This window comes from Artemia sp. Qi Xiang Cuo, chromosome 1 (assembly GCF_049724085.1).
Source record: "Artemia sp. Qi Xiang Cuo chromosome 1, ASM4972408v1, whole genome shotgun sequence".
NCBI lineage: Eukaryota > Metazoa > Arthropoda > Branchiopoda > Anostraca > Artemiidae > Artemia > Artemia sp. Qi Xiang Cuo.
Genome location: NC_142794.1, coordinates 74,554,185 through 74,581,669, shown reverse-complemented (window position 1 = coordinate 74,581,669; position 27,485 = coordinate 74,554,185). Strand labels below are relative to the sequence as shown.

The 27,485-nt window shown below is 35.0% G+C and overlaps 1 protein-coding gene across 1 annotated transcript in view; it reads left to right on the top strand.

The window, feature by feature from the left end:
- Positions 1-22,550: 22,550 nt before the first annotated feature.
- The window catches only part of LOC148956715 (uncharacterized), a 6,591-nt gene continuing 1,656 nt past the window's right edge, over positions 22,551-27,485 (top strand). Inside the window, exon 1 of the mRNA XM_089096140.1 lies at positions 22,551-22,637. Coding sequence (XP_088952266.1) covers positions 22,609-22,637 — 29 coding nt within the window. The 5' untranslated portion in view covers positions 22,551-22,608. The remainder of the gene's footprint in view (positions 22,638-27,485) is intronic.

Below are 27,485 nucleotides of genomic sequence, written 5' to 3'. Positions count from 1 at the left end.
ACTAGGTTTTTGCATCAGAAGTCAATTTTGTAATTTAGTTTTAGAATTGCAAAGTAGGAAAATTATGTCTCTGCAGCAGCTGAAGAATATGGCAGACCACATAACAGGAGCATAATATCACAAATGTCCTTATACTTTTCTTGTGTATTGGCATCCTTGGTTTTTGTAAAGGTAGCCTAGAAATAAGATGGATTAACTTTTACATTTTTTTTTTACGTAAATAAAGTCTTTTTTCGTTAAACATGGAGTTCTAAAGTGGGTCAACATCGTTTCGCAATTTCTCATAATCAAATTTGGTTTCCCCAAGAAAACAAAAAGTGAAATAAGAAATCAAAACGAACAGAAATTATCCTCTTCAAATGAGCAGATCAGTAGTCATCCACTTTTAACCTTCAAACTTTACGATTGGTTTAAAATTTGCCCCACTATACTACAAGAGCGAAAATTCAAAGTATAAGAAAATGAAAATAGGGGAAACCAATTCACAATGCTTCAAGAATAAGAGGGCTTGCCGATGCGTATTTGCTACAAACCAGTTCCAGTTCCAAAAATTTGTAGCAGGGTATATGAACTACCAATAAGTCCTTTAACCCCTTTGATAATCCAAAAAATGTCACAAGTATTTAGAAATCCATTGTCCTCAAATTGTCCTAAACAATATTTTATTTTTTTATTTCAAATTTCTTAAAGGAGAATCTGTGATTATGTCAATTACCATGATTATCAACCTGTATTTTCCCGCTCAAGAGTAAGGCACAGTGCCTTGGCTCGACGTTTTTGGTTCTGGTTTGGGGAATATCTTGAAAGGTGCTTTGACGTTTCTCACTTAGAGCTCAAAGACTCGTTGAATTTCATTGCAAAGTTTGCAAACAGAATCCAACCTTTTCTTCTAAAATCAAGCAAATAATTTTGCGCTAACAACAGCTAGCGAGTAAATTTCAATTTATTGAATTTCAAATTTGTAGCATAAACATAAAATGTGAAAGAGTGATTGTAGGATATCTTAAAAATAACGTCCGATAGCATTTAGGCCCAGTGTGGGCCAAAATTTTGGAATTACACCACAAATGGCAGGGAAAGGTCAATTTGCTATGGGAAGATGGCTGTCACTGTTTAAAAAGTCACTCGAACATTCAACTTTAATTAAGATACCTTTTCCGATATTCTACAACAAAACTGATCTGAAGTGGGAAAACAATAAAATTAACAAAGTAAATCACATCCATGAAAATATTTTTAAAAAATACTTCACAGTTTCGTATAAAACGTATCGTATATTCACAAGGATGCACTTCATGCAATTCGGCAATCCCAGATTCGGTATAAGGAGAAATTCTCCCCCAAGGTTCAGCATGCTTCGGCAAAAAGTTGGTGGAGAATTGACAAGGAGGTTTTACCGTTGTCGAAAGGGACTTATTCGCAGACAATTCTTCTTCGCAGATTCCTTCTATTCCTTCTTCGCAGATTAACGGGACTGTGGTACAAGATCTACAGAAAAAAGCTGAAGCTCTTGCTAAGGCTTTTACCAAATTTTTGAGCCTGGATAAAGACGGTAGAGAACTGCCAAATTTCTCGGACCAAACCTGTACCTGTATCTAAACCTGTATTGTGGTAATGTGAATTTTTCTGCTCCTAAGATCCTTTGCATTTTGTGGCATCTTGATGTGACCAAAGCCACAGGTCCTAAAATCATACCAAATTTTGTCCTCAAATCCTGCAGTGCCGAACTAGCTGGACCATTTCATTGCTTTTCTAAAAATGCTTTCGCTCTGGAACCTTTCCATAAACATCAAAATTGGGGGGCCGCTTGTATTGTTATGTCAATAGTGGCTGTGGTTCGACCTTTACTAGGTTATAAATACTGCTGCATCCATGATTTGACATACAGTGAACTCAAGTAAAATTTTACCATTGTATAAAGCTTTTTTTTTCTATAAGTCTAGTGATGTTTGAATTGACCCGACCGGAAACAAAGACTATACAATCATATAGACCTATTTTAACTAATCTCCATACGTCTTCTGTGTAAACAAATTACGTCTTAGAAGAAATTGAGGAGGAAGAGGTAAAGTCAAGAAAGAGAATAGACGGGCTATAAGAGAAAGAGAATAGACAGAATAGAAGAAAAGAGAAGAACAGTAGAGCGCTCATGAGCACAAAGAGAAATTAAATTGCATTTTCTGAACATATTCTACTCAGGATAGATCTAATGAATCCTAGAATAACCAAAATCTAGTAAAGTTCAAAATATTGTAATAATATAAAAATAAACCTTTCTAAGTTTTTTTTTTAAACCTTGTCCTTTAAAATAAATCACTATACCCTTTTTTTTAATTAAATCAGCATTTAAACAAAGGCACGAGTCTGTCATAAAGATCAAAATGAGAAATTTATTTTCTGACTTTCACATATACGTCTTAGAAGAAGAAGGTGGATAAGAAGAGAAGAAGAAGAGAAAAAGAATAGACAGAATAGAAGAAAAGAAAAGAATAGTAGCTCATGTCGCAGCAGTTTTGTTTTTATGTTATTCAGGTTGTTTTATGAATTGGTTGAATTCTCATATACGTCTTAGAAAAAGAAGAGGAAAAGAATAGACAGAACTGAAGAAGAGAAAAGAATAGTAGCTTATACAGTAGCAGTTTTGTATTTCTTTTATTCAGGCTGTTTTATGAATTGGTAGAATTCTCATATACGTCTTAAAAAAAAAGATGAATAAGAAGACAAAAAGAATAGACAAAACAGAAGAAGAAAAAAGAAAAGTAGCTCATATCGTTGCAGTTTTGTTTTTCTGTTTTTAGGCTGTTAGGTGAACTAATTTGCAAAAATAATTAGTAGAATTTCTAGTCTAAAATACCCACGTACGCAGATAATTAACTCAGGGAGGGGGTAAATAGATAAAAGAAGGCAAATTCTACGCTATGTATAAGAAATAGCAGAGAAAGGAGGAAAAATCAAGAAATGGAGAAGGAAGGTGGGCTAAAAGGGCTCCCAGAAGTTTTTCCTGGTTTAAGGTAACTGGCTTACACATGGATTAATGGCATCTATTGCGTTTTCAGTAAAAATGAAATGTGACTATATTCAAGACAACATCAAGTATTATATATTACATAATATTTGAATTTTTGGATAATAATTATTTTTGGGCAAGTATATATTGGATTATCGTCAGTTTAAGTTCTGACGAAACCTGAATTGTGCGTTTGTAATACTGTATATAAATAATAGACAGTATGATCTTTCCCTATCTCAACCATTATAAAAACACGGACCCTGATGCAAGTGCTCCGGAGAATATTTAAAAAACTATAAACATAAGTGACATTCGATTTTTTCACGGGTAGACAAGTCAGATTTCCCTTGAACCCGAAAATTTGCTTCAACATTGTAACACTAAATTTTAAAGAATCTAATTTTAAACTAATTTAAATATTTTAGAAATTGTGCCGTAAAAGGTCTAAGATTATACAGACTCAGCAGTAAGAAATGCATTTTATTTATTTTCTGGTAAAAAAAACTGAAAAACGTAAAATTTTTGATCTGCCACTAAAATGTGTGATGTCCTTCAATTTTCTGAAAACTCACTAAGAATTTTACGAAAAACGCTTCTTAGCATACGTTTGGTATTTTCTTGGATGGGGCTACAGTAGAAAGTTTTACCACATCAACCAATAATTAGAACCCAAGTCCTAAAATTGGCCTCAACCAGGAACCCTTATTGCTATCTAACTTCACAAAGTGCGAAGATTTTCAAACAGAGGTGTTCATTCTTTAAAGTTGATGAAAGGTCTGACAATTTCATACAAAAACATTCAAACACAGCGAAAGTAGCTCTTATCTCGGCTCTCCGCTAAAACAGGTAATTAGCCTTTTCCGGGTCACGCACGAACTACCATCTGAGAAAATAAATATCACGACGTGAAAATAACAGAAAGAAAAGAAAAATGATAAACCATCACAGCTATTCCACCAGTTATTAGAAGAAAAACAATGATTCTATATCAATTTTCAAATGACATTTCTATGGCACAAAAAAAGAGCATAAACAAGGAAAAATTAAAGGAAATTAAAGGAAATTAAAATAAAATGGAAATTAAAGGGAGCATTTTCCCTTACCAATAATAAAATACAATAAGAAAAAGTTTTGACGCTCCATGGCACAATATTACTATCTAAAACCACAGACAATTGTGAAACCTAATAGATAATCTGTGCTAAAACTGATAGGTTGCCCCTTTGTGGTAAAACATTTTGCGGCAAATTTCCAATACTCCCGCCACTTCGTGGATCTCTCTCCACTATGAAATTCCGGGTATTTCCCTGTTGCAGAACTGATTAGAAGTTAGCAAATGAAATTTCCTTATTTTCACAATTTTAATCAATCCCCGTCCCCCTTTTCAGAAATCATAGGCAGCGCAATGGCGTTGCCTAAGTAAAGAACGATGTTGGCACAATGTACTATTTTTTTTTCAATACCAGGGCACTCCGTATCGATGGAGTTGTCGTAGAAACTTCGAAAAGGGTTCATTCGATTGGAAATTGGAATGGCTAGATAGGGCACCCGCAGAAACTTTCTAGGGGGAGGCAGATACCAGAAGAGCGGAGATTGGAGGAGACATAAATTCCGGGGGGTATTATTTTCTGCGGGGGGGATGGGGTATTTTCCAAGGAGGGAAACAGCGAGGAGAGGGGGGGATGCCAGCCAACAGACTTATCATGATACCTTTAGACTGATCATATTTCAAAGAGTGAGTGATACAAAAATGTGATTCTATACCTTTTTAGAGAAACCAAAAGTTTTACTATAAAAAAAAGGACGGTTACTATTTTAATAATATTTTTACTAATTACTACTAATGTTACTATTCAATTTAAGCCATTTATTTGCAATTTATTTAGAATCATTTGTTGATTTATTAAAAGATCAATATTTTTAATTCACAAATTCTGGTATGTTGACTAAATTCCCGTTTAAGCTAAAAGGTTTAAGCTAAAAGTTAAATTTCATTACTATGAAAGAAAAGCAAGTAAAATTCCTAATAGGATCAGACCTTACAGGATACAATCAATGGAATAGACACAGGATGATCATTATAAACTTAAGCAACATTAGAATCTTACACCTTAACTAGGAATATATTTTAAAAATTAAGGAAAAGAACAAAAAAAAAAAAAAAAATTCGACTTACGTTTTTAGCTTGACAAGACATAAGCAAAAACCAAGACCAAACTGACTACTGGTAGGGCACGACGCTGTATATATGTAAAACTTTCTTTGTTTATTAATTCCAAAATGTGGTAAGCTTTATCAAGCTTGTTGCACTATTGCTAGGGCATAAGAATGCCCTTGAGAGTATTTACTCTACATCCTAAATAGGGTTCTGGTTTCAGTCTCCTTTAGATAGATAAATAATGACCTATATTGAGTTAATCTAAGATCTAAGAATTTAATTAAATTCTGAATTGATTCTAAACAAGTTTCATAGCAGCTCTTAAAGACAAAACAAAAATTAAAAATTCTTTTTCTTTAATTAGTTGTTATCCTTCTATTTTCTTCCTACTCTTGTCTAAATTCCAGAGGGGCATGGCCCCCCTGCCCCTCCCTGCAGGTGCCTATGATGGCTAGTGCCCTTTAAATAGTCGAAAGTGATTTGAAGGCAGCTAACACCCCTTCCGCGCCCACCATTTCCCCAAACACATCCAATCAAAATTTTGAGATAGCCATTTTGTCCAGCGTAGTTGATTTCTGAATATAAATTATGTTTTTGAGGAGGACACTCCCCCACAGCCCTCAGGGCAAGGGTTGTAAGTTGTGCCCTGGGGGGCATATAACATTTCTATTGAAAACATTGTCGTATAAACTTCAAAAAAGGCTCATTCGATTGAAAATTAAAGGGACTAGTGCTCTTTTTAATATTCGAAAGTGATTGGAGAGCAACTAACCCCCCTCTCACGCCCAACTTTTCCCCAAACACATCCAATCAAAATTGTGAGATAGCCATTTTGTTCACGTGGGGGGGATACTCTCCCCCCCCCCCACATCCCTCAGGCAAGGCTTGTAAGTTATTCCTTAGGGGCATATAAGGTTTTTATAGAAAGTATTATCGTAGAAACTTCAAAAAGGGCTCATTCGATTGAAAATTGAAAGGGCTATTGCCCTTTTTAATAGTAGAAAGTGATTGGAGGGTAACTAACAACCCTTCCGCGCCACCATTTTCCCAAACACATCCAGTAAAAATTTCGAGATAGCCATTTTGTTCAACACAATTGAAAAGTCCGGAAATTATATCTTTGAACTCTACAGTCTCCCCACAGTCTTCAGGGTAAGGGTTGTAAGTTATGCCCAGGGGGTATATAAAGCGTTGTCGTAAAAACTTCAACTAAAGCTCATTTGATTGGAAATTGAAAGGGCTACTGCCCTTTTTAATAGTCGAAAGTGATTGGAGAGAAACTAACCGCCCTCTCACGCCCACAATTAACCCAAACACATCAAATAAAATTTTTGAGATAGGTATTTTGCTCAATATAGTTGAAAATTCTGGAAATTATGTCCTTGAGGATGACGATCCCCCAAACCCCTTAGGGCAAGCGTTGTAAATTATGCCTTGGGGGCATACAAGGTTTTTATAGAAAAGTATTTTCGTAGAAACTTCAAAAAGCCCTTATTCGATTGGAAATTCAAAGGGCTATTAGCCTTTTTAATTGTTGAAAGTGATTGGAGGGCAACTAACGATCCCCCACACTCACTATTTCCCCAAACACATCTAATCAACATTTTGAGATAGAAATTTTGTTCAACGTAGTTGAAAGGTCTGGAAATTATGTCTTTAAGGATGACACTTCTGCTACAGTCCTCAGGGCAAGGGTTGTAAGTTATGCCCTTGGAAAATATAAGGTTTTTATAGAAGGCGTTGTAAAAACTTCAAAAAGGGCTTTTGTGTGTCAAACGTTCACAGGTCTAGATAAATATTTGCAGATACTGCAGATTATCCCATATACCAGGTTTTAATATGTATCCTTCGCAGTGAAAATCAAAGACTGATAGCACTAATTTATGAAAATTCGGGTGGGGGATATTTTTCACTATCTGTTTTTTATTTCAACAAATACCAAAACGGGTTATTTTTCAACATACGTTCTTACAAACGGTATTTTTCTTGATCTAGCAGGTGGGTTAAAAAGTAGTTCTTGTTTGAAAATTTGAATAAACTTGCCCTGAAAATCAGGAATTTTTAGCATACTTTCGAATGTCACACAATATTAATTGGGAAATTTGATTATACCCTTGGTATTTCGGAAAGAATTTAGAAATGTATTTTCGAAAAGTTTTAAGTTATCAATCTGTATGATAATTAAATTTAAAAAGTTATAATTTTCTTTAACTAAAAGTAAGAAGCAACATTCAAACTTGAAAAGAGCAGATATTACTCCGTATATAGGCTGCCTCCTCCTCAATACCCCTCTCTTAACGCTCAAGTTTTAACCACTTTAAATAAGTTAATTATTCTAATTAAACAGTCGTTATGTTTCAGGGGGCCCTCTTTAAGAATTTGGAAAAAAAAGTCTACCCTTAGCGTAAAGAGCGGGGCATTGAGAAGGAGGCAGCCCACATTTATAATAATTTCTTTTTTTAATTTTTAGTGTGGCTCCTTAATTTCAGTTGAAAAAAAAGTTTTTCTTAAAATTTAATTTCTGATCGTTTTTCGAAGACTACCGGGACACATACGTCCCAATTCATGGTAATTCCCCCCCAGGGAACTTCCCCCAAGGAAAGTTCCCACACGTAAAATACTTCCCTCGTGAAGTTGCCCCCGTAAAAGTTCATCCTCGCTGCAAATGCCCCCCCCCCAAAAAAAAAACAAAGAAACTTGTTCACTATTTAGGAAGGAAAAATTCTTCTGAGCATAATCTTACTCGAAAAAATAATTGTTTTTTACTTTATTCAAACTTATGATGACAAATATTTTTTTTTAAGAAGCTGATTACTTCCATTTAAAAAATTCCGTTTTTCTCTATTATATAATGTCTTATCGTTATTAATACCTTATTCAGGGTTGTCCTAAAATAACAGAGATTTCTCATCGTTCAATAACCAATATTTACTAATACTTTGAGAACAAAGTGTTACTTAAGGTTATAACAAAAAATGAACTTTTTTTAATTATCAGTTTTTGCCTTCAAGTAGAGCGTTTTTCACAATTCCTGCCGCACTGCAGCTTTTACAAACACAAGGAAAGAAAGTAATATTCAGCAAGCCTTATAGCAAAGCTTAGTCAGCCCCTCCCCCGTTTACGATTGCTATTCATCTAAAACATCTCAAATAGGAAATTTAATCATGACAGCTCAGATACTATACCCCATTGACGGCTCAGGTACTATACCTTCAAATTCTGAACCCCACACCATTTCACGTTATAATTTGGCGTACATAACCGGTTGGTTTTATTGAATAACCAAATGAAAAGACAAAACTTTTTTCAACTGAAAATAAAGAGCAAGGTTGAAACTTAAAATGAACAGAAGTTATTCCGTAAGTTAGGTGGACAGCCCCATCCTTAATCCTCACTCTTTACTCTAAATAAACAAGCTCTCTAAAAATACTTAAAATTCAACGACCCTTGTGTTCTATGCCTCGTTCCTAAAGGAACGAATCATAGAACGACAACGAAAACAAACTAGCTTAAAGAGCAAGGGTTGAGAAAGGGGCAGCTCCACTCATATTTAAAATGGCTCTTGTTTCTCTTAAGTTTAAAACTTTGTTTTATAAATTGAATATCTGATTGTTTTCCAAATTTTGACAAGAAATCCTTTCCCGCTTTCTGTGTAAAATATGCCATCGAAATTTCTCCGAATCTTCTTACCATGGAAAATTATTCCCATGGTAAGTCTTCATACCGTCCAAAGACCCCCTTCCCACAAAAAATACCCTTTCTCATAATATTTTTTTATATTCTTCGATAGGAAATACTATATGTGAACGATGGGCAAACTACGCAACTTACTACTCCTGGGACTATAAGGGATCATTTCCTCCCAAAAGATAAAATGATCGGGCCTTTCTACTATTTGAATCAAATTAATATTGCCGAATTTGATCTGTTATTATATGGGTAAAAAGAGGCGTGGAACAGGAGCTAGCTACCCTCCATTGTTTTTGGTTATTCTCAAAGGTAACTAAAATTTGTGATTCGCATTCAAACAAGCCCTCTTCTAATCTTTTAGGTTTAGTTGGATGCAATTGTGCCTAGGGAAAGAAAATATATAAACCAGTATCTCTTCTAGCATAAAATACAAAATCCTATGTTTTAAATAGAAAATAGAAGTTTGAAACTTCTACAGTTGGGCTCTCTAATATGCTGCATATTAACGTGTTTGCCATTTCGATGCTGTTTCCTCCTTTGTCAAAAATCACTCTTTACTTACAGACCACTATAACGAAATACTTAGTATTTTCCTTATGGATTACATAAATTTTTGAGATGAATGCTCAACTGAACCACTAATGTGTCCTGGAACTTAGATACTCTACATAAGGACATAAATCCTTCATTTCTTTAAGGTTACAAAATGTTTGCAGCTACTACGAATCCAAGGACCAAAGATAACTAGGAGGGATTTTCTCTACCAGATGAGAAAACAATATACTTAGTTTGACAGTGGAAGAAGAAAAAACCGTGTATTTTATAAAGTAGTCTTTTATTTCAATGTTTCAATGTCTAATAATCAATATTTCTTGTAATTTTTTTCATTACCAAAGAATACTAAATAGGAATGAGACAAAAGGCTAAGTAGAAGTAGAGTTGACGGAATAGAGTGAAAGGATATGAGGATAAAACAATAGCTCCAGAGGGAGCTATTTAGAGCGGATACAACCACCCCTTTCCAATGAATATGGCCATTTAAATCCGTTTTAACAAGAGTCCCACTAGATATAAAATCAGCGAAATCAATATTTTCCTATTTGAACGAAAACCCTCTAACAAATATATTTGTAAATAAAATTTCTACTTTAATTTTTGTAGATTCTTTTTCTAAACAGGGATTTATCTCTTAACTGTAATCTTTTGTTCAAAGTACTTACTGTACCACTGAATTCCAACAGACCCCTAATTATTCAATGAAAATGCACTTTTGCCATTGGTTTCATATTAGCTTATGGAACAAAAGCCCACGTTTTTGCCGTAGTGCCTAAACATGTCACTTTTCGATAGAGTCCTTTTTGGTTTAGAATTGACATGTCATCACCTTCGTATTAGTTTATGTAACAAAAACAAGTTTTGTGATTTCAGCTCTTAAATATGCCCGTTTTTGACAAGTATTCATTTTTGTTTGGAATTGGCATTGCCGCAGCAAACTGTTTCTAACATGCCATAAAGCGGCTGATTCCGTTTTCGACTGACCCAAATTACCCTCCCTTCCCTAAAACTTTCACTATACCAAATGTCTTTCTTTACAGATCAGCTAATATACTAACGAAAAGTCCTGGTAAGCCTACCTTTAACAGTTCTAAGCACAGGAGAATCCTATCAATATTGTCGAAGGTCTTTTCGTGGAAAAGGCCTTCGAAGAAAAAACCGTGTATTTTATAAAGTAGTCTTTTATTTCAATGTTTCAATGTCTAATAATCAATATTTCTTGTAAATTTTTTTTTAATACAAACGAATACTAGATAGGAATGACACAAAAGGCTAAGTAGAACTAGAGTTGACGGAATAGAGTGAAAGGATATAAGGATAAAACAATAGCTCCAGAGGGAGCTATTTAGAGCGGATACAACCACCCCTTTCCAATGAATATGGCCATTTAAATCCGTTTTAACAAGAGTCCCACTAGATATAAAATCAGCGAAATCAATATTTTCCTATTTGAACGAAAACCCTCTAACAAATATATTTGTAAATAAAATGTCTACTTTAATTTTTGTAGATTCTTTTTCTAAACAGGGATTTATCTCTTAACTGTAATCTTTTGTTCAAAGTACTTACTGTACCACTGAATTCCAACAGACCCTAATTAATCAATGAAAATGCACTTTTGCCATTGGTTTCATATTAGCTTATGGAACAAAAGCCCACGTTTTTGACCTAGTGCCTAAACGTGCCACTTTTCGATAGAATCCTTTTTGGTTTAGAATTGACATGTCATCACCTTCGTATTAGTTTATGTAACAAAAACAAGTTTTGTGATTTCAGCTCTTAAATATGCCCGTTTTTGACAAGTATTCATTTTTGTTTGGAATTGGAATTGCCGCAGCAAACTGTTTCTAACATGCCATAAAGCGGCTGATTCCGTTTTCGACTGACCCAAATTACCCTCCCTTCCCTAAAACTTTCACTATACCAAATGTCTTTCTTTACAGATCAGCTAATATACTAACGAAAAGTCCTGGTATGCCTACCTTTAACAGTTCTAAGCACAGGAGAATTCTATCAATATTGTCGAAGGCCATTTCTTGACCTAAAAATTCAACGTAAGACCTATTCTTCCCCTTTGCTTATTTCTCTACAAGTGCCTGTAGGACTAAAACCCTATCAATAGCATTATATCGATCTCGGAACGCTGTCTGCTCTTCATTCAAAATCCTATATTTTTCTAACCAATGAGCTAATCTAGAATCTAGTATTCTTTCTAATATTTTGCTAAGACTAGGTATTAAAGATATCGGTCAATAATTACTGTGATCCGCTCGGTCTCCTTTTGAATAGCGGCAAAATCAAGGATCTTTTCCACGGCGAGGGCCATTCTCCAGAAGCCAGAACTGAGTTGAAGATAGCCAAGAAAATGGGCATAAGGAGAAGTCAGAATTGTTTCAAGACCTTTGTTGGGATCCATCACTACCAGGTGTTGATCCACCTTCCATGGCGCTTATGTATGATTCAATTTCTTCTTTCGATGCGGGTTTTATCAGATCACAATCGTGTTCGTTTAGTGGGAGTTCTCTTGTTTTATCCTTCTCCAGAAAGACCGCGTATCACTCTTCCCATAAAACTGGATCAGCCCCTCCTTACCTTTTTGAATAGCCAGTCTCTTCTTCTGTTTTAAAAGGCGTTTATTCTCCCGGAGAACATTTTTAAACTTTATTACTAGTCTAAACCTATTTTCCTCTTTTTCTTCTTCCCTCAAAATCTCTAATTCTTTAATTAATTCTAATTTGTTTATTCTACATTCATCAGCAAAAACTTCTAAATCCTTACAACCTCCTTTATGTCCTGTAACTGGATCCTATAGTAGAAAGGATCCTATAACTATGTCCTATAGCTTTACCTTCTCTAATTCACTTAGACTTATAGCTACATCATCGTCTGAAAACACTTCCCTTAATTTAATTTTTTCCTCTGTAGACCATTCCCTAGGTATCTGACGTCAAACTTTTTCATTACATATCTGATTTTCTCTTGAAATATCCCTCCCATGGGACGTACTCTTTGATCTAATGTCTAAACATACTGGTAGATGATCCCATCCTACTAGCTTAAGCACATCGACATTAAGGTCATTCGGATCCCAGCGAATATCCACCAAAAGATAATCAGTTAAACTTGCTTTAACTCCAACAATGCATGTAAACAAACTCCCCCCGACTTTTATCTTTTCCAAATCTTCCATATCCAATCATCAAACATTTTTCTGTGCATAGTGTCAGTAACCTTCGTTTTCATTGATTTATTCTTCTTTTTTCATCCCTGCTGGGAATCCTGTAGAGGGCGGGGACTGCTGATAGAATACCTGGAATTAACACATCTTTTAATTCAACTTCATCACTCGCATAAACATTAAAACCACCCATTAATATCAACCTATCTTTTTCAAAATGAGCTCCTATTTCATCTATTTCTTTTTCCAATAAATTCCACGTAGCTTCATTTTGGTAAGAGATTTTTTGAGGCGGAATATAAATCGATCCTATTACAATACACAGTCCATCTAAACATTCTAAACTAATCCAAATAACATTAATCTAAACACAGCTTTGTAGCGCTCTCTTCCTCATTTGTCAACGAAATGAGTCTTTCTCCGGAAACGCTGCTATGCTGGGGGGCGTGACTAACTTCTCCCCGTCGTTACGCACTGTTTTTAACTGTTTTAAACTGATAGATGTTATCGCTCTGAATGACCAATGAATACCGATAAATAGTAAAGCAGTGAAGATATTGATCGTATAAGCAGTGAAGAAATTAGAATTAAAGTAGTCAATGGCCGGGGTGACATTTCATAGTTGAAAAAAAGCTTTGCAAGAACATGAAGGTGAGTCTGCAAACCAAGATCAGAATATTAGAAGCTACAGTGATTAACTAGGGTTTTGAAACCTTGGCGCTCCAGAAAACGGAGCCGTATTTCATGATGTTTTCCAGAGGAATTATTTACGAATATTTCTGGGTATCCATCCGACCGACCATATTTCAAACTCTAATCTTCACGAAAAATGTGGTTTTATCCCAGCTTTTTAGGGCTATAATGAGAGAAAGGTTGATACGTATAGGACACATTCAGCAAATGAAAGTTGGTAGATTGTCAAAAATCGTCCTTTTTGGCCAGCTATCTAACCAAAACAGGGAACCACAACATCTTGGGTTGTTGGAAAGAAGGAAGCTTTAAATAGATTCATTCTGATATATTTAAATTAAGATAAACTATGCTTAGATGTATTGACCCCAGATGACTTGGTGCTGTAATAATTTGCTAATAGTAGTATTTCAATTCCGTCCGTTTTTGTAGTCTCTCGGCTTCTTCTTCTTCTCACAAGAAGAAGTACATAATAAATAAAAAATGACTAAATGGTTGTACCGGGAAAAAGACTAGTCACCGCGACTAACTGCATTTTAAACAAAATTACCTAGAAAAGACCAAAAAATCCTATTAGAAACCAAAAAGCAGTAATTTTTTATTATGTAGATATAATATAGAATGTGATATGATTTATTCATTGCACGACAGACGTACTCAAAGCTGAACCCATAAATTTGTTATTGCTTATATTAAATCCCAACATGGAACAGATGATGTTATATCGCTGACATACTGGTAATAGCTGGTATGAGCTTCCATTGCGTAGGATTTTTCCAACATTGCCGAATTTTTCTAACTCTCATTGGGAAAAAATTCATGTCGCACATCAATATTATGTCAGGTATTTAGTAAAAATTACATATTTGTCTAATTTTTCTTCATTTTGGATTTTTTTTTAACTGCAGAAGGATTTACAAACTCGCAAAATGGGTTAGTCTCTCTATAAGTAACTTTCAAATAACCCTTACTTGTAGTTTGAGAACGAAATAGCCTTGAAAATTTGTACATATGTTTTGCAGCTGCTGTCAATTTTAGATGGAAGCAAAATCAAGGTGATATTTTCCCCCTCCAATTTAGGATTATAAAAGAAAAATCAATTGACTTGGCGTGCTATTATCAACTAAGCACAGGAGATCTAAGGTACTATTGTTTACTGTGGCTACTAATGCAGGTTCCACCGATGTTTATCGTTATTCTACTGCTCTACATGCCTAGACCCAGATACCTTAATTCTTCTCAGTATTTCTTGAAATTTACCAGATTTTCCAAGTTAAAATTTTGAAGTTTCCCAGATGAAGATGATAACTTACAACATGCTTCGAAGCCTGGATTCAGATCCAAAAACAACAAATAAAAGTTCAAATAGGGATAAAATCCTATTAATTGACAGTGTTTCAGAAACAGTAATAGAAATTCACAAAAATACCACATATTTCGGTCACTACTATATTTATTTATTTATATTTTGGTGTTACTACTGATGATGGTTTTACAACTTTTATTTATCGTCATGGAAAGGCAGTGTGGTCTCCGAAATTATCTAGATCCAACTACAAAAGGAGATGAATATGAAATAAATATTGTATATAAACGTGCGTATGAATTGTGCGTGGAGGTGGTGAAGCAAATTAGGCAGCAATTCTCGCTTGAGGATAAACTGTTTATTTTGTGATAAATCCTCGACCTAAGAAAAACTTTGGACATAGGTACGATTAGACTCCTGATAGTTGGATAGATGGGTAGAAGACGGATAGTTGCCACATACATATTTGGTGCCATATGGTTTCTATAAAACATTCAATGGCGCCATATAGTTTCTATGAAACATTCAATGGCAAAGCCCCATCACTTATTAACCGATAGTGTTTTCCAAAAAAAACACTGAAGTTTTCTAAAGCAAATACAACGGTGTGTTCAATATAATGCAACTGCAGCTCGAATTGCCACCCAGCAAAGAAGTATAAAAGACAAGGAGTACAGGAAAATTATGAGCCACAGTAATCTCTCCAAAAATAAAAGTCAAAAGCCTTGTTTTGTATTACTTTTCCACCCTATCGTATGCAGCGGAATTTTTCGAGGTATATCGCATTTTCTGATGGTTTTGCACATCCAAAACTGTGGTTAAAGGCTGCCATCATTGTTTCCACTATTAGTCTGAATTTATTTTTTTTTTACCAGTTTTTATGCCAGTATATGCATACTGATGAGTAGCTAAGCATCTTTGACATCCCCACCACCAATATCAGATAGAACATTAATGGATCAGCTCCAGTACAAGCATGGGAAGTGAAAGATTATTGTTTGCTTTGCTTCTACTAACCTGAATCCTGCAGAGGTGCAGAGACACCAGTTCTACGCAGAACTCTCAACAACCTTGTCTAAAGTTCTATCCCACGACATTGTCATTCTTCTGGTACATTCAAACGCTACGCTCAACGACAGGGAGACTGTATAGAGGAGTGTTGTAGGCCTGCGAATTTAGATACACTGAATGACAAGGGAGAGAGGCTCATCCAGCTCTAAAGTATGTATAAACTGGTCATATCAAGTATCTTTCAGAGACGAGAAAGACACAAACACACTTCGTTTGTGTGACTACGGAGCAAATCCTCACTATGAGCCAGTTGATATAGAAGACGCAAGAGTTTCACTAAAAAGCCTACATCGCATTTATTGACTTTATGGTAGCTTTATATTCTGTAGATCGTCTTTCACTCTGGCTGATACAGAGAGATACAGGCGGACCCAGAATTATAGGACACTTTTTGAAAACCAATATGTACAAAGAGCGGTGTGCAAGGGAATGGAAGACGCAGCCCCAAAATCTCAGTGAAGATAATCGCCCAGTAAGGTTGCGCTACCGTTCCCAAGCTCTTAAACTGCGTTATAGACTTCATAATAACCTGCATGGCCAATCTTCTTCGACTCGATCTCCTGTTGGGAGACCGGATGCTTTCTGATGCTGACTTTGCCAATGACTTAGCCTCAGTCTCGGAAAACATAAGAAAAGGTCACCAAAGCCCTCCATGTAGTTTTCTAAGAGCTTACATCTTGAACAGCCAAAGCCTCGACACCTGTTGATACGCATCAACAGCAGTATATAGCGAAGGTGCACATAGGCTGCCATACTAAAACTTGTATTTGGAACGCGTCAGTCATGCATAGCACATGGTCCTAAGATACAGTCAGTCGCAAAATTTATTCTCAACGCCACCAATATCGCTCAGACCAGAGGACTGCTAAGAATCTAGGATCTTCACTGCGCTGACTTAGCACCCATACGCTCCAGTCACGTATTTTGCAAGCTCTTTTCTCGAGGCAGCTCCCCTTGTGCATTATTAGCTGATACAGTCAACTCTTTCGTATGCCAAATGATGTTCCGGCACGGGTCGTGTATGACTTCGACATTCCCTGCACGACAAGGTAGTCCCCCCACTAAACAAAAAGACAGGGCCAACAAGCTTCACGTTCAAGGCTACATCCCAGTGGAAGAAGCAGTGTATCTGACAAGCGATAAGTCAGCCTTGAGTTGCCTGGTCTCATTTATGTCTGTGCTACATCCTTAGCAGGACCCATAAGTCAAGTCATATCACCTCCTTTCAGTCTCTTGGATGGACTGTCTGTAATTTTTACCAAGGTTCAAGAACTTATAATATGGTCTTTTGAAATAACCTCTGCTTTACCGGCTAATGAAGCCAAACACCCACAGAAAACCAACCGTAAGAACTCGCGTTGAAGTGTAAAAAGAACCATAAAAACCGTAAGAAGTTAGGAATTGAGGAGAGTCCACCTCATATACGGAATAATTTCTATTCCCTTAAAATTTAATATTGCTCCTTACTTTCAAACAGTTCGTGGTAACGAACTGTAAGTAAGGAGCGACCCGGCTCAATGGTAACCGAAACTGTAGAAAACGGAATTTTGATACCAATAGATACATCGAAAGAATCAGATTTTAATGCTGATTTCAAATATATAAGTTTCATCAAATTTAGTCCTACCCATCAGAAGTTAGGCGCCTGAGAAGATTTTGCTGATTTTCGAAAAAAGGGGGAAAGATCCCCTAAAAGTTATAGAACCTTAATGAAAATCACACCATCATATTTAGCGTATCAGAGAACCCAACTGCGGAGGTTTCAAGCTCCTATCTACAAAAATGTGGAATTTTGCATTATTTCCAGAAGAAAGATCATGGATGTGTGTTTATTTGTTTGTTTGTTTTTTGTTGTTTTTTTATCAATCCAATAGTCCTAGAATATCTTGAGAGGGCTCATTCGAACGGAAATTAAAAGTTCTAGTGCCTTTTAAGTGACCAAAAAATGGAGGGCAACTTGGCCCCCTCCCAAGCTCATTATTTTCCCAAAATCACCCGTTCAAAATTTTTAGATAGCCATTTTGTTCAGCATGGTCGAAAATATGATAATTATGTCTTTTAGGATGACTTAATCCCCCAAAGTCTCCCGGGGGAGGGCTGAAAGTTATGAACTTTACCCAATGTTAACATATAGTATTGGTTATTGGGAAGTATACAGACGTTTTCAGAGGGGTTTTTTTTCTGGTATTCGGGGGGGAGTGGGTCGGGGGTTAAGTTGGAGGATCTTACCATGAAGGAAGTTTTCATGGGTGAAGGGACATTGCTATGAAGGGGGCGCCGGATTTCCCAGCATTATTTAAATAAAAATCAGAAATTATATATAAAAAACAAGTTTTTTAACTGAAAGTAAGGAGCAAAATCAAAACTTAAAACGACAGAAAACATTACGTATATGATTGTGTTCATCCCCTAGTCAATACCTCGCTCTTTAAGCCAAAGATTATTTAGTACTTTCATAAGAGCTATTTATTCTAATTAACGGATTTTGTTATTAAGGGGTCATTTTAAAGAATTGGAACAAAATTCGAACTTTAGCTTAAAGAGCAAGGTACTAACTAGGGGGCGAACCCTCTAATATACGTATTAAAAATATAAGAATATAGAGGTTCGTTACTTAAGTTAATTCGTAAGTTACGTATATTTATTACTAATAAAAACGTTCGTAAATAAAATTAAACACGTTTCGAGAAAGCCATTTAACCAAATAAAAATAAAATTAATATTCAATTTTTTCTTTATTTATTCATGTACGGTGAGCCAAAATCAAAACCTGTATTAATTCAAAAACGTTCATAAATTAAAAAAAAAACAAGTTTTTTTTTAACTGAAAGTAAGGAACGACATTAAAACTTAAAACGAACAAAAATTATTCCGTATATGAAAGGGGTTGTCCCCTCCTCAACGCCCCGCTCTTTACGCTAAAGTTTGACTTTCTCACGACTCTATTTTTTTTTTAACAATGAAAAACTTTAGCGTAAAGAGCGAGGCGTTGAGGAGGGGACTGCCCCTTTCATATACGGAATAATTTCTGTTCGTTTTAAGTTTTTAACGTCGTTCCTTACTTTCAGTTAAAAAAAACTTGTTTTTTTTATTTAATCAATTAAAAAACGTTGTTTACTCAATAATATAAGGCACAATAATGTACTTACTATATACACAGAAACATCAAAATTGGAGGTGTATCTTTTTTCTGTAAGCCTATCAAAATTTAATAATTAACTGGTCGAATAGGGATAAATCACTTTATTAGATAGTTAAAAACATAAAAAAATGCTGGACATTTCAATCACATATACAGTGATCGTCATCAGCAGACATACTAAAATAAAATGATTAAAACCAATGATCCAGAGACATTATTCGAACAAGATAAAATGGTCTGGAAATCAATAATGTATTCCGATAGAGCTGACGTGAAATCTTCAGGTTTGGAATTTCGCTCTAAGGCCGGCGAAATAGAGTCTTGATGTTGTAGCAATCTCATTTTTAAATTCTGGTTAGTACTTCCCATATATGAGCTTACGTAAATACTTGGGATCGGATGCACCCAACTTTGCTGCTTTAATGAATGTCATTCCTTCCCAGAATTTAGAAAACTACCCAAAGTATTACTAATCTTTAAAGCTACATTTAAAGTATTACTCTGTAAAATTCTTTTAAGTTTTTCATTTAACCCTGGAACATTTGGTAAAGAACATAAAAAAATATTCTTCTCTTCAGTTGTCTCTAAGACTTCTTTAGAAATCTTTTAATGTTGTAGCAATCTCATTTTTAAATTCCGGTTAGTACTTCCCACGTATGAGCTTTAAAGGGGCCGTTTGAATCCATTATTAGCAAATATTTTTGTGAAAAATATTTAAACAATAGCGTTAGATTCGTATATCATAAAGCAAAATTCCTGGGAACGGTATACGGATGATAAAATTTTTAGGATGGAATCATGGGAAGGAGGAATTAAAAGACGTATGAAGCAAAGAAGTAAATAATTACAAACGAAAAATAAAATCAATTAGGCGAGAAAAACGAGGGTAGTGTTAGGCAGTGGAAAAATGTGAGACGAAAATAAGCAGATATTTTGACAAGAATATCCACCAAGTCGTTTTCAGAGCTAAGGAAAAACCTTTACTTGTGATATTTGTCTTATTAATGTTAGTTGCCAAAATGACGGATCCTTAACACTTTTGTCCATCAATAAGACTAGCCACAATATCAATCATGGCGGGCTTTTAGCTGTTAGAAAATAGCTTTATACGATTTTTATTCGCCTCTTGCACTGTCACAATTATCCTAACTTTGCCTGGGAACAATTAATACGATATTAGTTCTTTTAGCTCAAAGCTTATTACTTATTACTGATTAACCGAAGTAAAAGTGTCACATTGTCATCAGTCACGTATTTCAAAATATATACCATGGATTTCGAGAAATATCTTTTTTATGTTTTCTTAAAAAAAAAACAAAAAAAACAGTGAAATCGTTTTTGTGAACTGGTGCCCCTTGGAAAATTTTACAGTTCTGAAATTTTAACTCTCTTAAGCTTGAAACTCTTACAATTATTAACAGGTGAACCTACCTAGTATAACTTCCTAGATAGGCATTGTAATTTAGATGATTTTAAACGTTGAATTAATTCTTCTTCCAGGAAGTGTCTCTTTCTAATGTTTTCTTTGGGTTGCTTCGTCATCCCCGTCCAAACCACCCGGGGGGCTTGCCCCTGTCCATCCCCCCTTTAGATCCGGCCCTGGTATGTCGCAAATAGGGCTTCCACTATCCCCGAATTTCGGGGATTGTCCCGAAAATCTATGTGTCTCTCCGAAAAAAAATTTGGCTCCCCGAATCCCCGAAATTTCCCCGAAAATCACTCAACCACGGTTTGAACTGCAGTTTTGGGATCTTCTTACGGTCTTGCAAACCTGTTAGTTAGGCAAAGGAAATTTTACAGAAAATATATTCTGCTCAAATTTGGAATAGACAAGTAATTTTTTTTTAAATATCTAATGCCTACCTTTACAACTTCTAATGCTTTAATAATTAATAACCCTGTATGAAGGCTAATTCTGAGATAGAAACAAAAAAAAAATTAAAGAAAATGTGGTATAATTTATCCCTAAGAATTATCCCTAAATACAATCTTATTACCTTAAAACCAATGCACCACTCCCTCCCCCTCCTTATGAGGCAAAATTTAGCTATAGACTATGTAAAAGGTCGGGGAATAGAGGATTCTAACGGAAGTAACACCAAAAATATTATCCACATGAAAATTCACACTACAGCTTAAAGTAAAAATTCGGTTATTAGGCTCATATCGTTTTCTCGTCAAGTTGTATATATTTTCGGACTTATTTGTAACGAGCAGTTGGTTAATAATGACAAATAATGTTATTGCGAAGTAAAAGAATAAGTAAATTTTGCATGACTTGTAGCCAACAGATATCATGTGCATTATATGGGCTGATGTAAAAATGAGACTGCAATCAGTATTATATTTGGAATATGGATGATCACAGGGTTGGTGGAAGGGCTGAGGGTTAATCGGTGACTATATAGTAATTATAAGGTAACTAAAAGAAAGGAAAGCATAGTAGTAACAAACAATAAAAAAATGTATGTTCCGAGGGGGTATTTTTCGCAAGGGGGTAGGTATTTTCCGAGGGTATATTTCACGGAGGATATTTTCCTCGGGGGTACTTTCCGTGGGCAGTATTTTCAGCAGGGAAGCATTTTCTGCGCAGAATATTTTTGCGAGGAGGGGGGGGGGGGTATTTTCCGTTTTTGTCCGTGGGAGGATTTTTTTATTGGGGGGGGGGGTAAACACCTAAGACCTTAGAAGCAGCAGGAAAAACCAATAATTTGTCCAATTGTCGTCAAAATTCCCTTTTTAATTTAAGTTTAAATTTACTTGTTTAGTTTAGTTCTTGTTTCTTTTAAGTTTTTGCCGCAATATCAGCAATAAGCGTTTTCAGCTATGGGTTCCAATCCCGGGCTCTGGCTCTAAAACTTATTTTGTAAAAGGCTTCATTTACTACGCATATCCAAGCCCTACTTGAGGCTGAAAGCGAAGCTAAAACCAATTTTGGCTCCCAAATTTTTGCAACGATTTCCGTTTTTTTTTCCGAAAAATCCCCGAATCTTGAAGACTTGTCCCCGAAAACTCCCCGAATTTTTAATACTTGTCCCCGAATTTAAATTTTCGAGAGTGGAAGGCCTGGTAGTAAAGGTCTAATTAATACTTTGACTGTCAGTAGTATAGCAAATGAAGCAACAGATGTTTTTGCCCCTGAAAAATTGAAACTAGTGAATCTACTGTTATATGTTGATAAATACCAAAGATAGTTAAATTGTTTACCATTTTTAAATTCTTCAATTTGCTATAATGAAGATTCAGTGGGGTATTAGAGACTAAAATCAGATAGCGAATTTTGAAATTTACAAGATTCTAGTGGAATTCACACCAATTGGCACTCTTTCAGTTGCGTTCAAAAGCACTTGAAAATCCTCAGCAGGACTTTTTTGAATGTGTAATGCTCGTTCTAGAAGATACCGAGATTCAGATGGTTTGCAGAAAATTAAAGATCCCAGTAGCATTACATTCTATCAGTAGTATACAAATACCTGCTATTATTAATATGGGGAATTGTAACACAATGATCCAAATCATGAAGAAGGCAATGGATTGCTGACCATTTTAAGGTATTGTTTTGAATTCAAATGGGTGAAAGGACTGTACAAAAGTTCACACACCCTAATAACAAATCTGGAATTGTGACTCAAGTTTCTAACTTTCACTAAGGGTTTATAATGGTTCTTAAAAGCCAAAAAGTCCAACGAAAAACAAACGCGGCATGCAAGCCATCTAATCTGATTCATCACTCATCAGTGTTGCAAAAGGCAAGGATTTCGAAATATAAATCACGTTTCTCTTCCTTCTGACTGTGTTTCATAACTGAATGAACTTTCAAGTTTTTACTATTGTTAAGTAAGCACAAAACTAAATAATATCTGTATTTTTCTAGAATTCCAGACTATAAAATGCTCTATCATTGCCTGTACAGTAGTTTAGACATGAACCAGGGACATTGATGTATTTTCTAAAACTGTAAGCTAAATGATTTAAGGTGTGTCTGTGTCCGGCGTTTTCCGAAAAACTGAGACAGAAAAGGGGGAAATGGGTAGTTTAGACTATTACTGCTGTTCCGTTTTTGTTTTACCAAAAAGGATAAAGAGGCTTCAAAAAGCACAGTAGCTTAGGCCTAATGGTTAATAAAAATACTTTCTCACTAATTGAAAACTAGAACAATTATGATGATCAGAGAACTGGCCAGAAAATTAGATAAATTAAAACATAGAGACATGTTTGAGCCTAGGCTACATTGGTAATTTAGACTGCTACCTGTCTCCCACTTTTCTGAAAAAAAAAACAAATGTAGAGGCACTCTTGTAGAGTTTAAATTTATTGTTGTCTGGGTTTCACATAGTCTAATTCATTAAAGTTATATTGCATAACCTTCTAATGAAAACATGTAAACAAAATAAAATTATTAGCCTACCATGGTTTTACCTAGATTCCTTATTTTATATTTTTTTCAAATACCCCTAACATTTTCTGGCAATAGATAAAATTTGGTAAATTTCTAGGTGGCACAATAATTTAGCTAGGAAAGAAGTGACAACATCATTTGATGCCTTTTTTTGCTCTTTGATAATTCAATAATTGCTTCTGGGGCTAATTAAATCTTGAGCCCTTAAAGGGGCATTTAAGGGCCCAAAATACCCAAAGATATTTTATATGAATTATGAAAGAGCATAGAAAAGCATCAAATAGTGTTTTCACTTTCATCTGAGCTAAATTATATGGCCCACTCCAAATTTACCATGAACTTTACCCCCCACCCCCTTAATGTGCAAATATATACCCTGAATTGTCAATTACAAAGTTTCAAATTGCAAAATTAAGTGCTATTTTTGTTGACTGCATTTGAAAATTTGAAATGGTAGGAAAACATTTTGAATTGAAAATCAAGTATTGTACAGGTTAGCTTATAACTTCTTTGTGTGGTTTCAAAAATGGAAAACCTTTGGGGCCCCTTTAAGGGCTCAAGATGCAATTAGCCCCAGAAACAATTATTGAATTATGAAAGAGTGTGAAAAAAGGCATGAAATGATGTTTTCACTTTCATCCTAGCTAAATTATTGCACCACCTAGAAATTTATTAAAATTCTAGTTTAGTTATTTGTTGCTATCTTAGAAAAGGAGTTAGTTTAGGAAAGTGAAACTTTCAGGGATGGGTCTATAGACTAAAATATGTCACCGGAAGGTATTTTGAAATACCTACCCCCACTCCTTCTTTCTCTAGAGGGCAGTGACCTTTGATGACCTTAAAAATATTTGTGCTATGAAAGTGAAACTTTGCAAAACAGATCTTCTGCTTAAATGAAATACAAAAAACTGTTTTCAGCTTTACAACTTTGCTCAATCCCAATTTATGAAAAAAAAAAAATATTGACATTATTTAAAATCCTACTCAAATAACAGGAATTGCATTTTCAGAACTAAAACCAGAGAAAAAGAAACTGATAACCACAAATTAAGGCAGAATCTTGTTTTGTAAAAAATTCAATAGGTATAGACTTTTCAAGAAGGCAAATTTCTAGGACTTATAAATCATAAGAGGGTTGACATAGAAGCTTAGCAATACCTTCCCAGAGTATGCTTTGGCCCTGGATTCATTGCTGAAAGTCTTATTTTCCTAACCTAACTGCTTTCCAATATAGCAAAAAGTAGCTAAACTAGCACTAAAAAGCTAAAAAGCACTAAAATCACTTTTCTTGCTCATCTTGTTGCAGCCAACCCCTGTATGTGCTTTAAACCAATTTCTGAAAGTTGTATTTGTATAACACAAAATTTTTACAAGTTCATCAGAAGTTAGTACCCTTTAGAGAGAGAATGTGTAGAGAAAGATACTTAAAAGTACCTTCTATGGTGTAATTTAGACTCTAGTAATGTTCTTGAAAGTTTTACAAGTATTTACAAAGGTAGCAAAAAACCCTACATTTAGAATTTCACTAAATTATTCTCCAGAATTGTCCAAAATTATTCTCCACATCTACCTCTACACTTCTTCCTCCTCCAAAATGCACTGAACCATTAGACAATCTTTATATTATGAAAGTAAAACTTTCAGAGATACATTTATAAGGTACAACTCACTACAAATAAGGTCCAGGGAAAGTTTTTTAGGGAATCCTACCAAGAAGTTATTAGCCTATAACTTGCTTTCTAAGAGTAAAAATTTCCATTTGATTTGTATTCAGCATCCCCTCTAAATATACTAATTGGCCCTACTATAATTTTATCCAAGATGCCTGGGCATCAGGCTAGCTTATATGTAGATGTTTGGTGTTTTTTATAATGTTGTAAGGTTCATTTTCTGAAGTGACACTGTAATACAGAAGAATAATTCAAGCTGCCTCCCTCCTCAACATTCTTTCAAAATGTAATAATTAATGCTGTGAGAATTAGATCTTAGCCCTCTATAATGAGCATAAATATATACATCAAATATATATGAATTTTAGTTGGTTTAATTGCTGCATAAGTGTTCTGTACTTATCTTGTATCAACAGTTGATTCACAATGCAAAGTAATGTCAATTTGAAGAAAAAACAAGAATGTTTTATAAGTAGCCAAATATTCTATTTGGAAAGTGTTGAATGGTGTTATTATTTTGCTACCATAGCATTTAGTTTAGAAAAATTGTCTGTTCTCAAGGTGGTATTATGAACCAACTGTTGATGAGAAATAAATAAAATATAAAAATATTGAAAACCAACAAAATCAGCAATATTTTGTTATTAGTCTAGGGCTATATTCAGGTATTAGGGCTGAAACAAATATTCAATAGTGGCAAATGCTATATTTCAGGAGAGTGTTGAAAGGGAAACCAAGTGGTATTTTATCTATCAGAAAACAAATCAATCACCTCAAGAACTGATATAATTAAAGATTTTAATACAAACTTGAAATTATGTTTTTAAATATGAAGTAAAAAAATGTAAACAAAAAAACTGAGGGTTTTATTTTGCCACATTTTACCAACTACCACATCTGTTGAAAAGACAGGGGATTCTTCCTGTGTCTAAAAAAAGAAAATTAGAAGTAACACTCAGTCATGTTATGATAAGACAAAAATGTTGGTCTTGGAACAATCAGTCAAAATTTCTTTATATCCAGTCCATTGCTTCTCCCTAACTATCCCAAATAGTTCTAATTTCTTCCCTATGTTCATCTAATCTATTGCCTAATGGTTGAAGGATATTGACTAAGCAATCTAATATTTAGCACTGTAATTACTAGCTTCCTCAAAAAATTGTCATCCTTTGAAAAAAACAAGCCATAATGCAGTGCATTTTTTATTGTTTAATAAAATGGCAGTTCTATCCTAGGAGAAAAAGGAATGGCCGAATTGTTAGCATCTTAAATTGCTCCTTTAATAAGATCATTTGTCTCTAACATTTAATTCTTCAATAAGTAAGCTTCAAGTTTAATTTCTCTTGTGTTCTTACTTGTTATTCCAAGATCCTAGTGGATAGTTGAAAGAGCTGTGGATTTCAAGAATCCTCCTTAGTGTGGTGTGAAGATTAGAATTTAGATTTACGTTTGGTACAAATCTTTGTACTTCTGTATATAGAGCACAGCCTTAGTCTTGTTGGCTTATGGTGTCTTCCTTCACAACTTGGCTAGTTTGCTAGCAATTTGGAACAAAGCATCCTTTTAATCTGTACATATTGTATATACAAAACTTGTCTTTTTTTTGAGGTAACTAATGTGTTAATTCCAGACTAGTTTCCTGTCCAACACAAGACCAAGGTTGCAAAACTTTTCAGCTTGAGTCTTGGGATTTTCATATATTGACACACTAAAAAGAGTAACATATTTCTCCCTGCTGAAAAGTATTAAAGCTGTCTATGGTGATTAAACTCCATACTGCTTTCTAGTCCCCAAAGTTTCAGATAATTAAGATATTTTTTGGATGCAAGCCACTAGTATATTTTGGTTTTTCAGTATTGCTGCAAGTACAACATCATCTGCATAATGTACAGCTTAATGCCTAGAATTAGATTAAAGTCTATATCCCAATAAAAAAATAGGAACAACTGCAGGCTACACATCATTCACTGCAGGAGGTGTATATTATGCTCCATCCTGACATTTGACTTAAAGCTCCTTTTTTAATATGTATTTCACTATTAATAGGACAATCATTAATGCAGCAAATTATATCCTTTTAAAACTTAAACCTAAGCTAATTTATTTAGCATAAGTAAAATCCTTGGGAAATCCAATACTCAAGGAAGTACTCTTTCCAGTTGGAAGAATAAACTACTACTAATAACTCACTGCAGCACCAAGCTGCATGATGCCAACACATCTATGCATGCTCCTCCTCCATCCCAATCTACTTGAAGCCCCCCTCTTCACACCCTCCCAGGAAGTTCCCATTTCCGTTAAATCTTTCTTTACAACATCCTCCCACCCCAACCGTGGATGATCAGCTCTCCATTTAGCTCTTGATGGTTGTCCAAAAAGGGCAATCTTTGACAATCTGTCATTCTTCATGCACAGAACGTGTCCTAGCCATCTCAACCTTTCTCTAATTATAGCCCTAAAAAGCAGGATTGAACCTCACTTTTTGTAAAGTCTACCGTTTGAAACATGGTCAGTCAGTTGGGTACCTGGAACAGTCCATAGGGAATTTCTCTGGAAAACATTTAGCAAATCTTTCTCTGTTTTTTGGAGCGCCCATGCTTCAGAACCGTGTTTGAT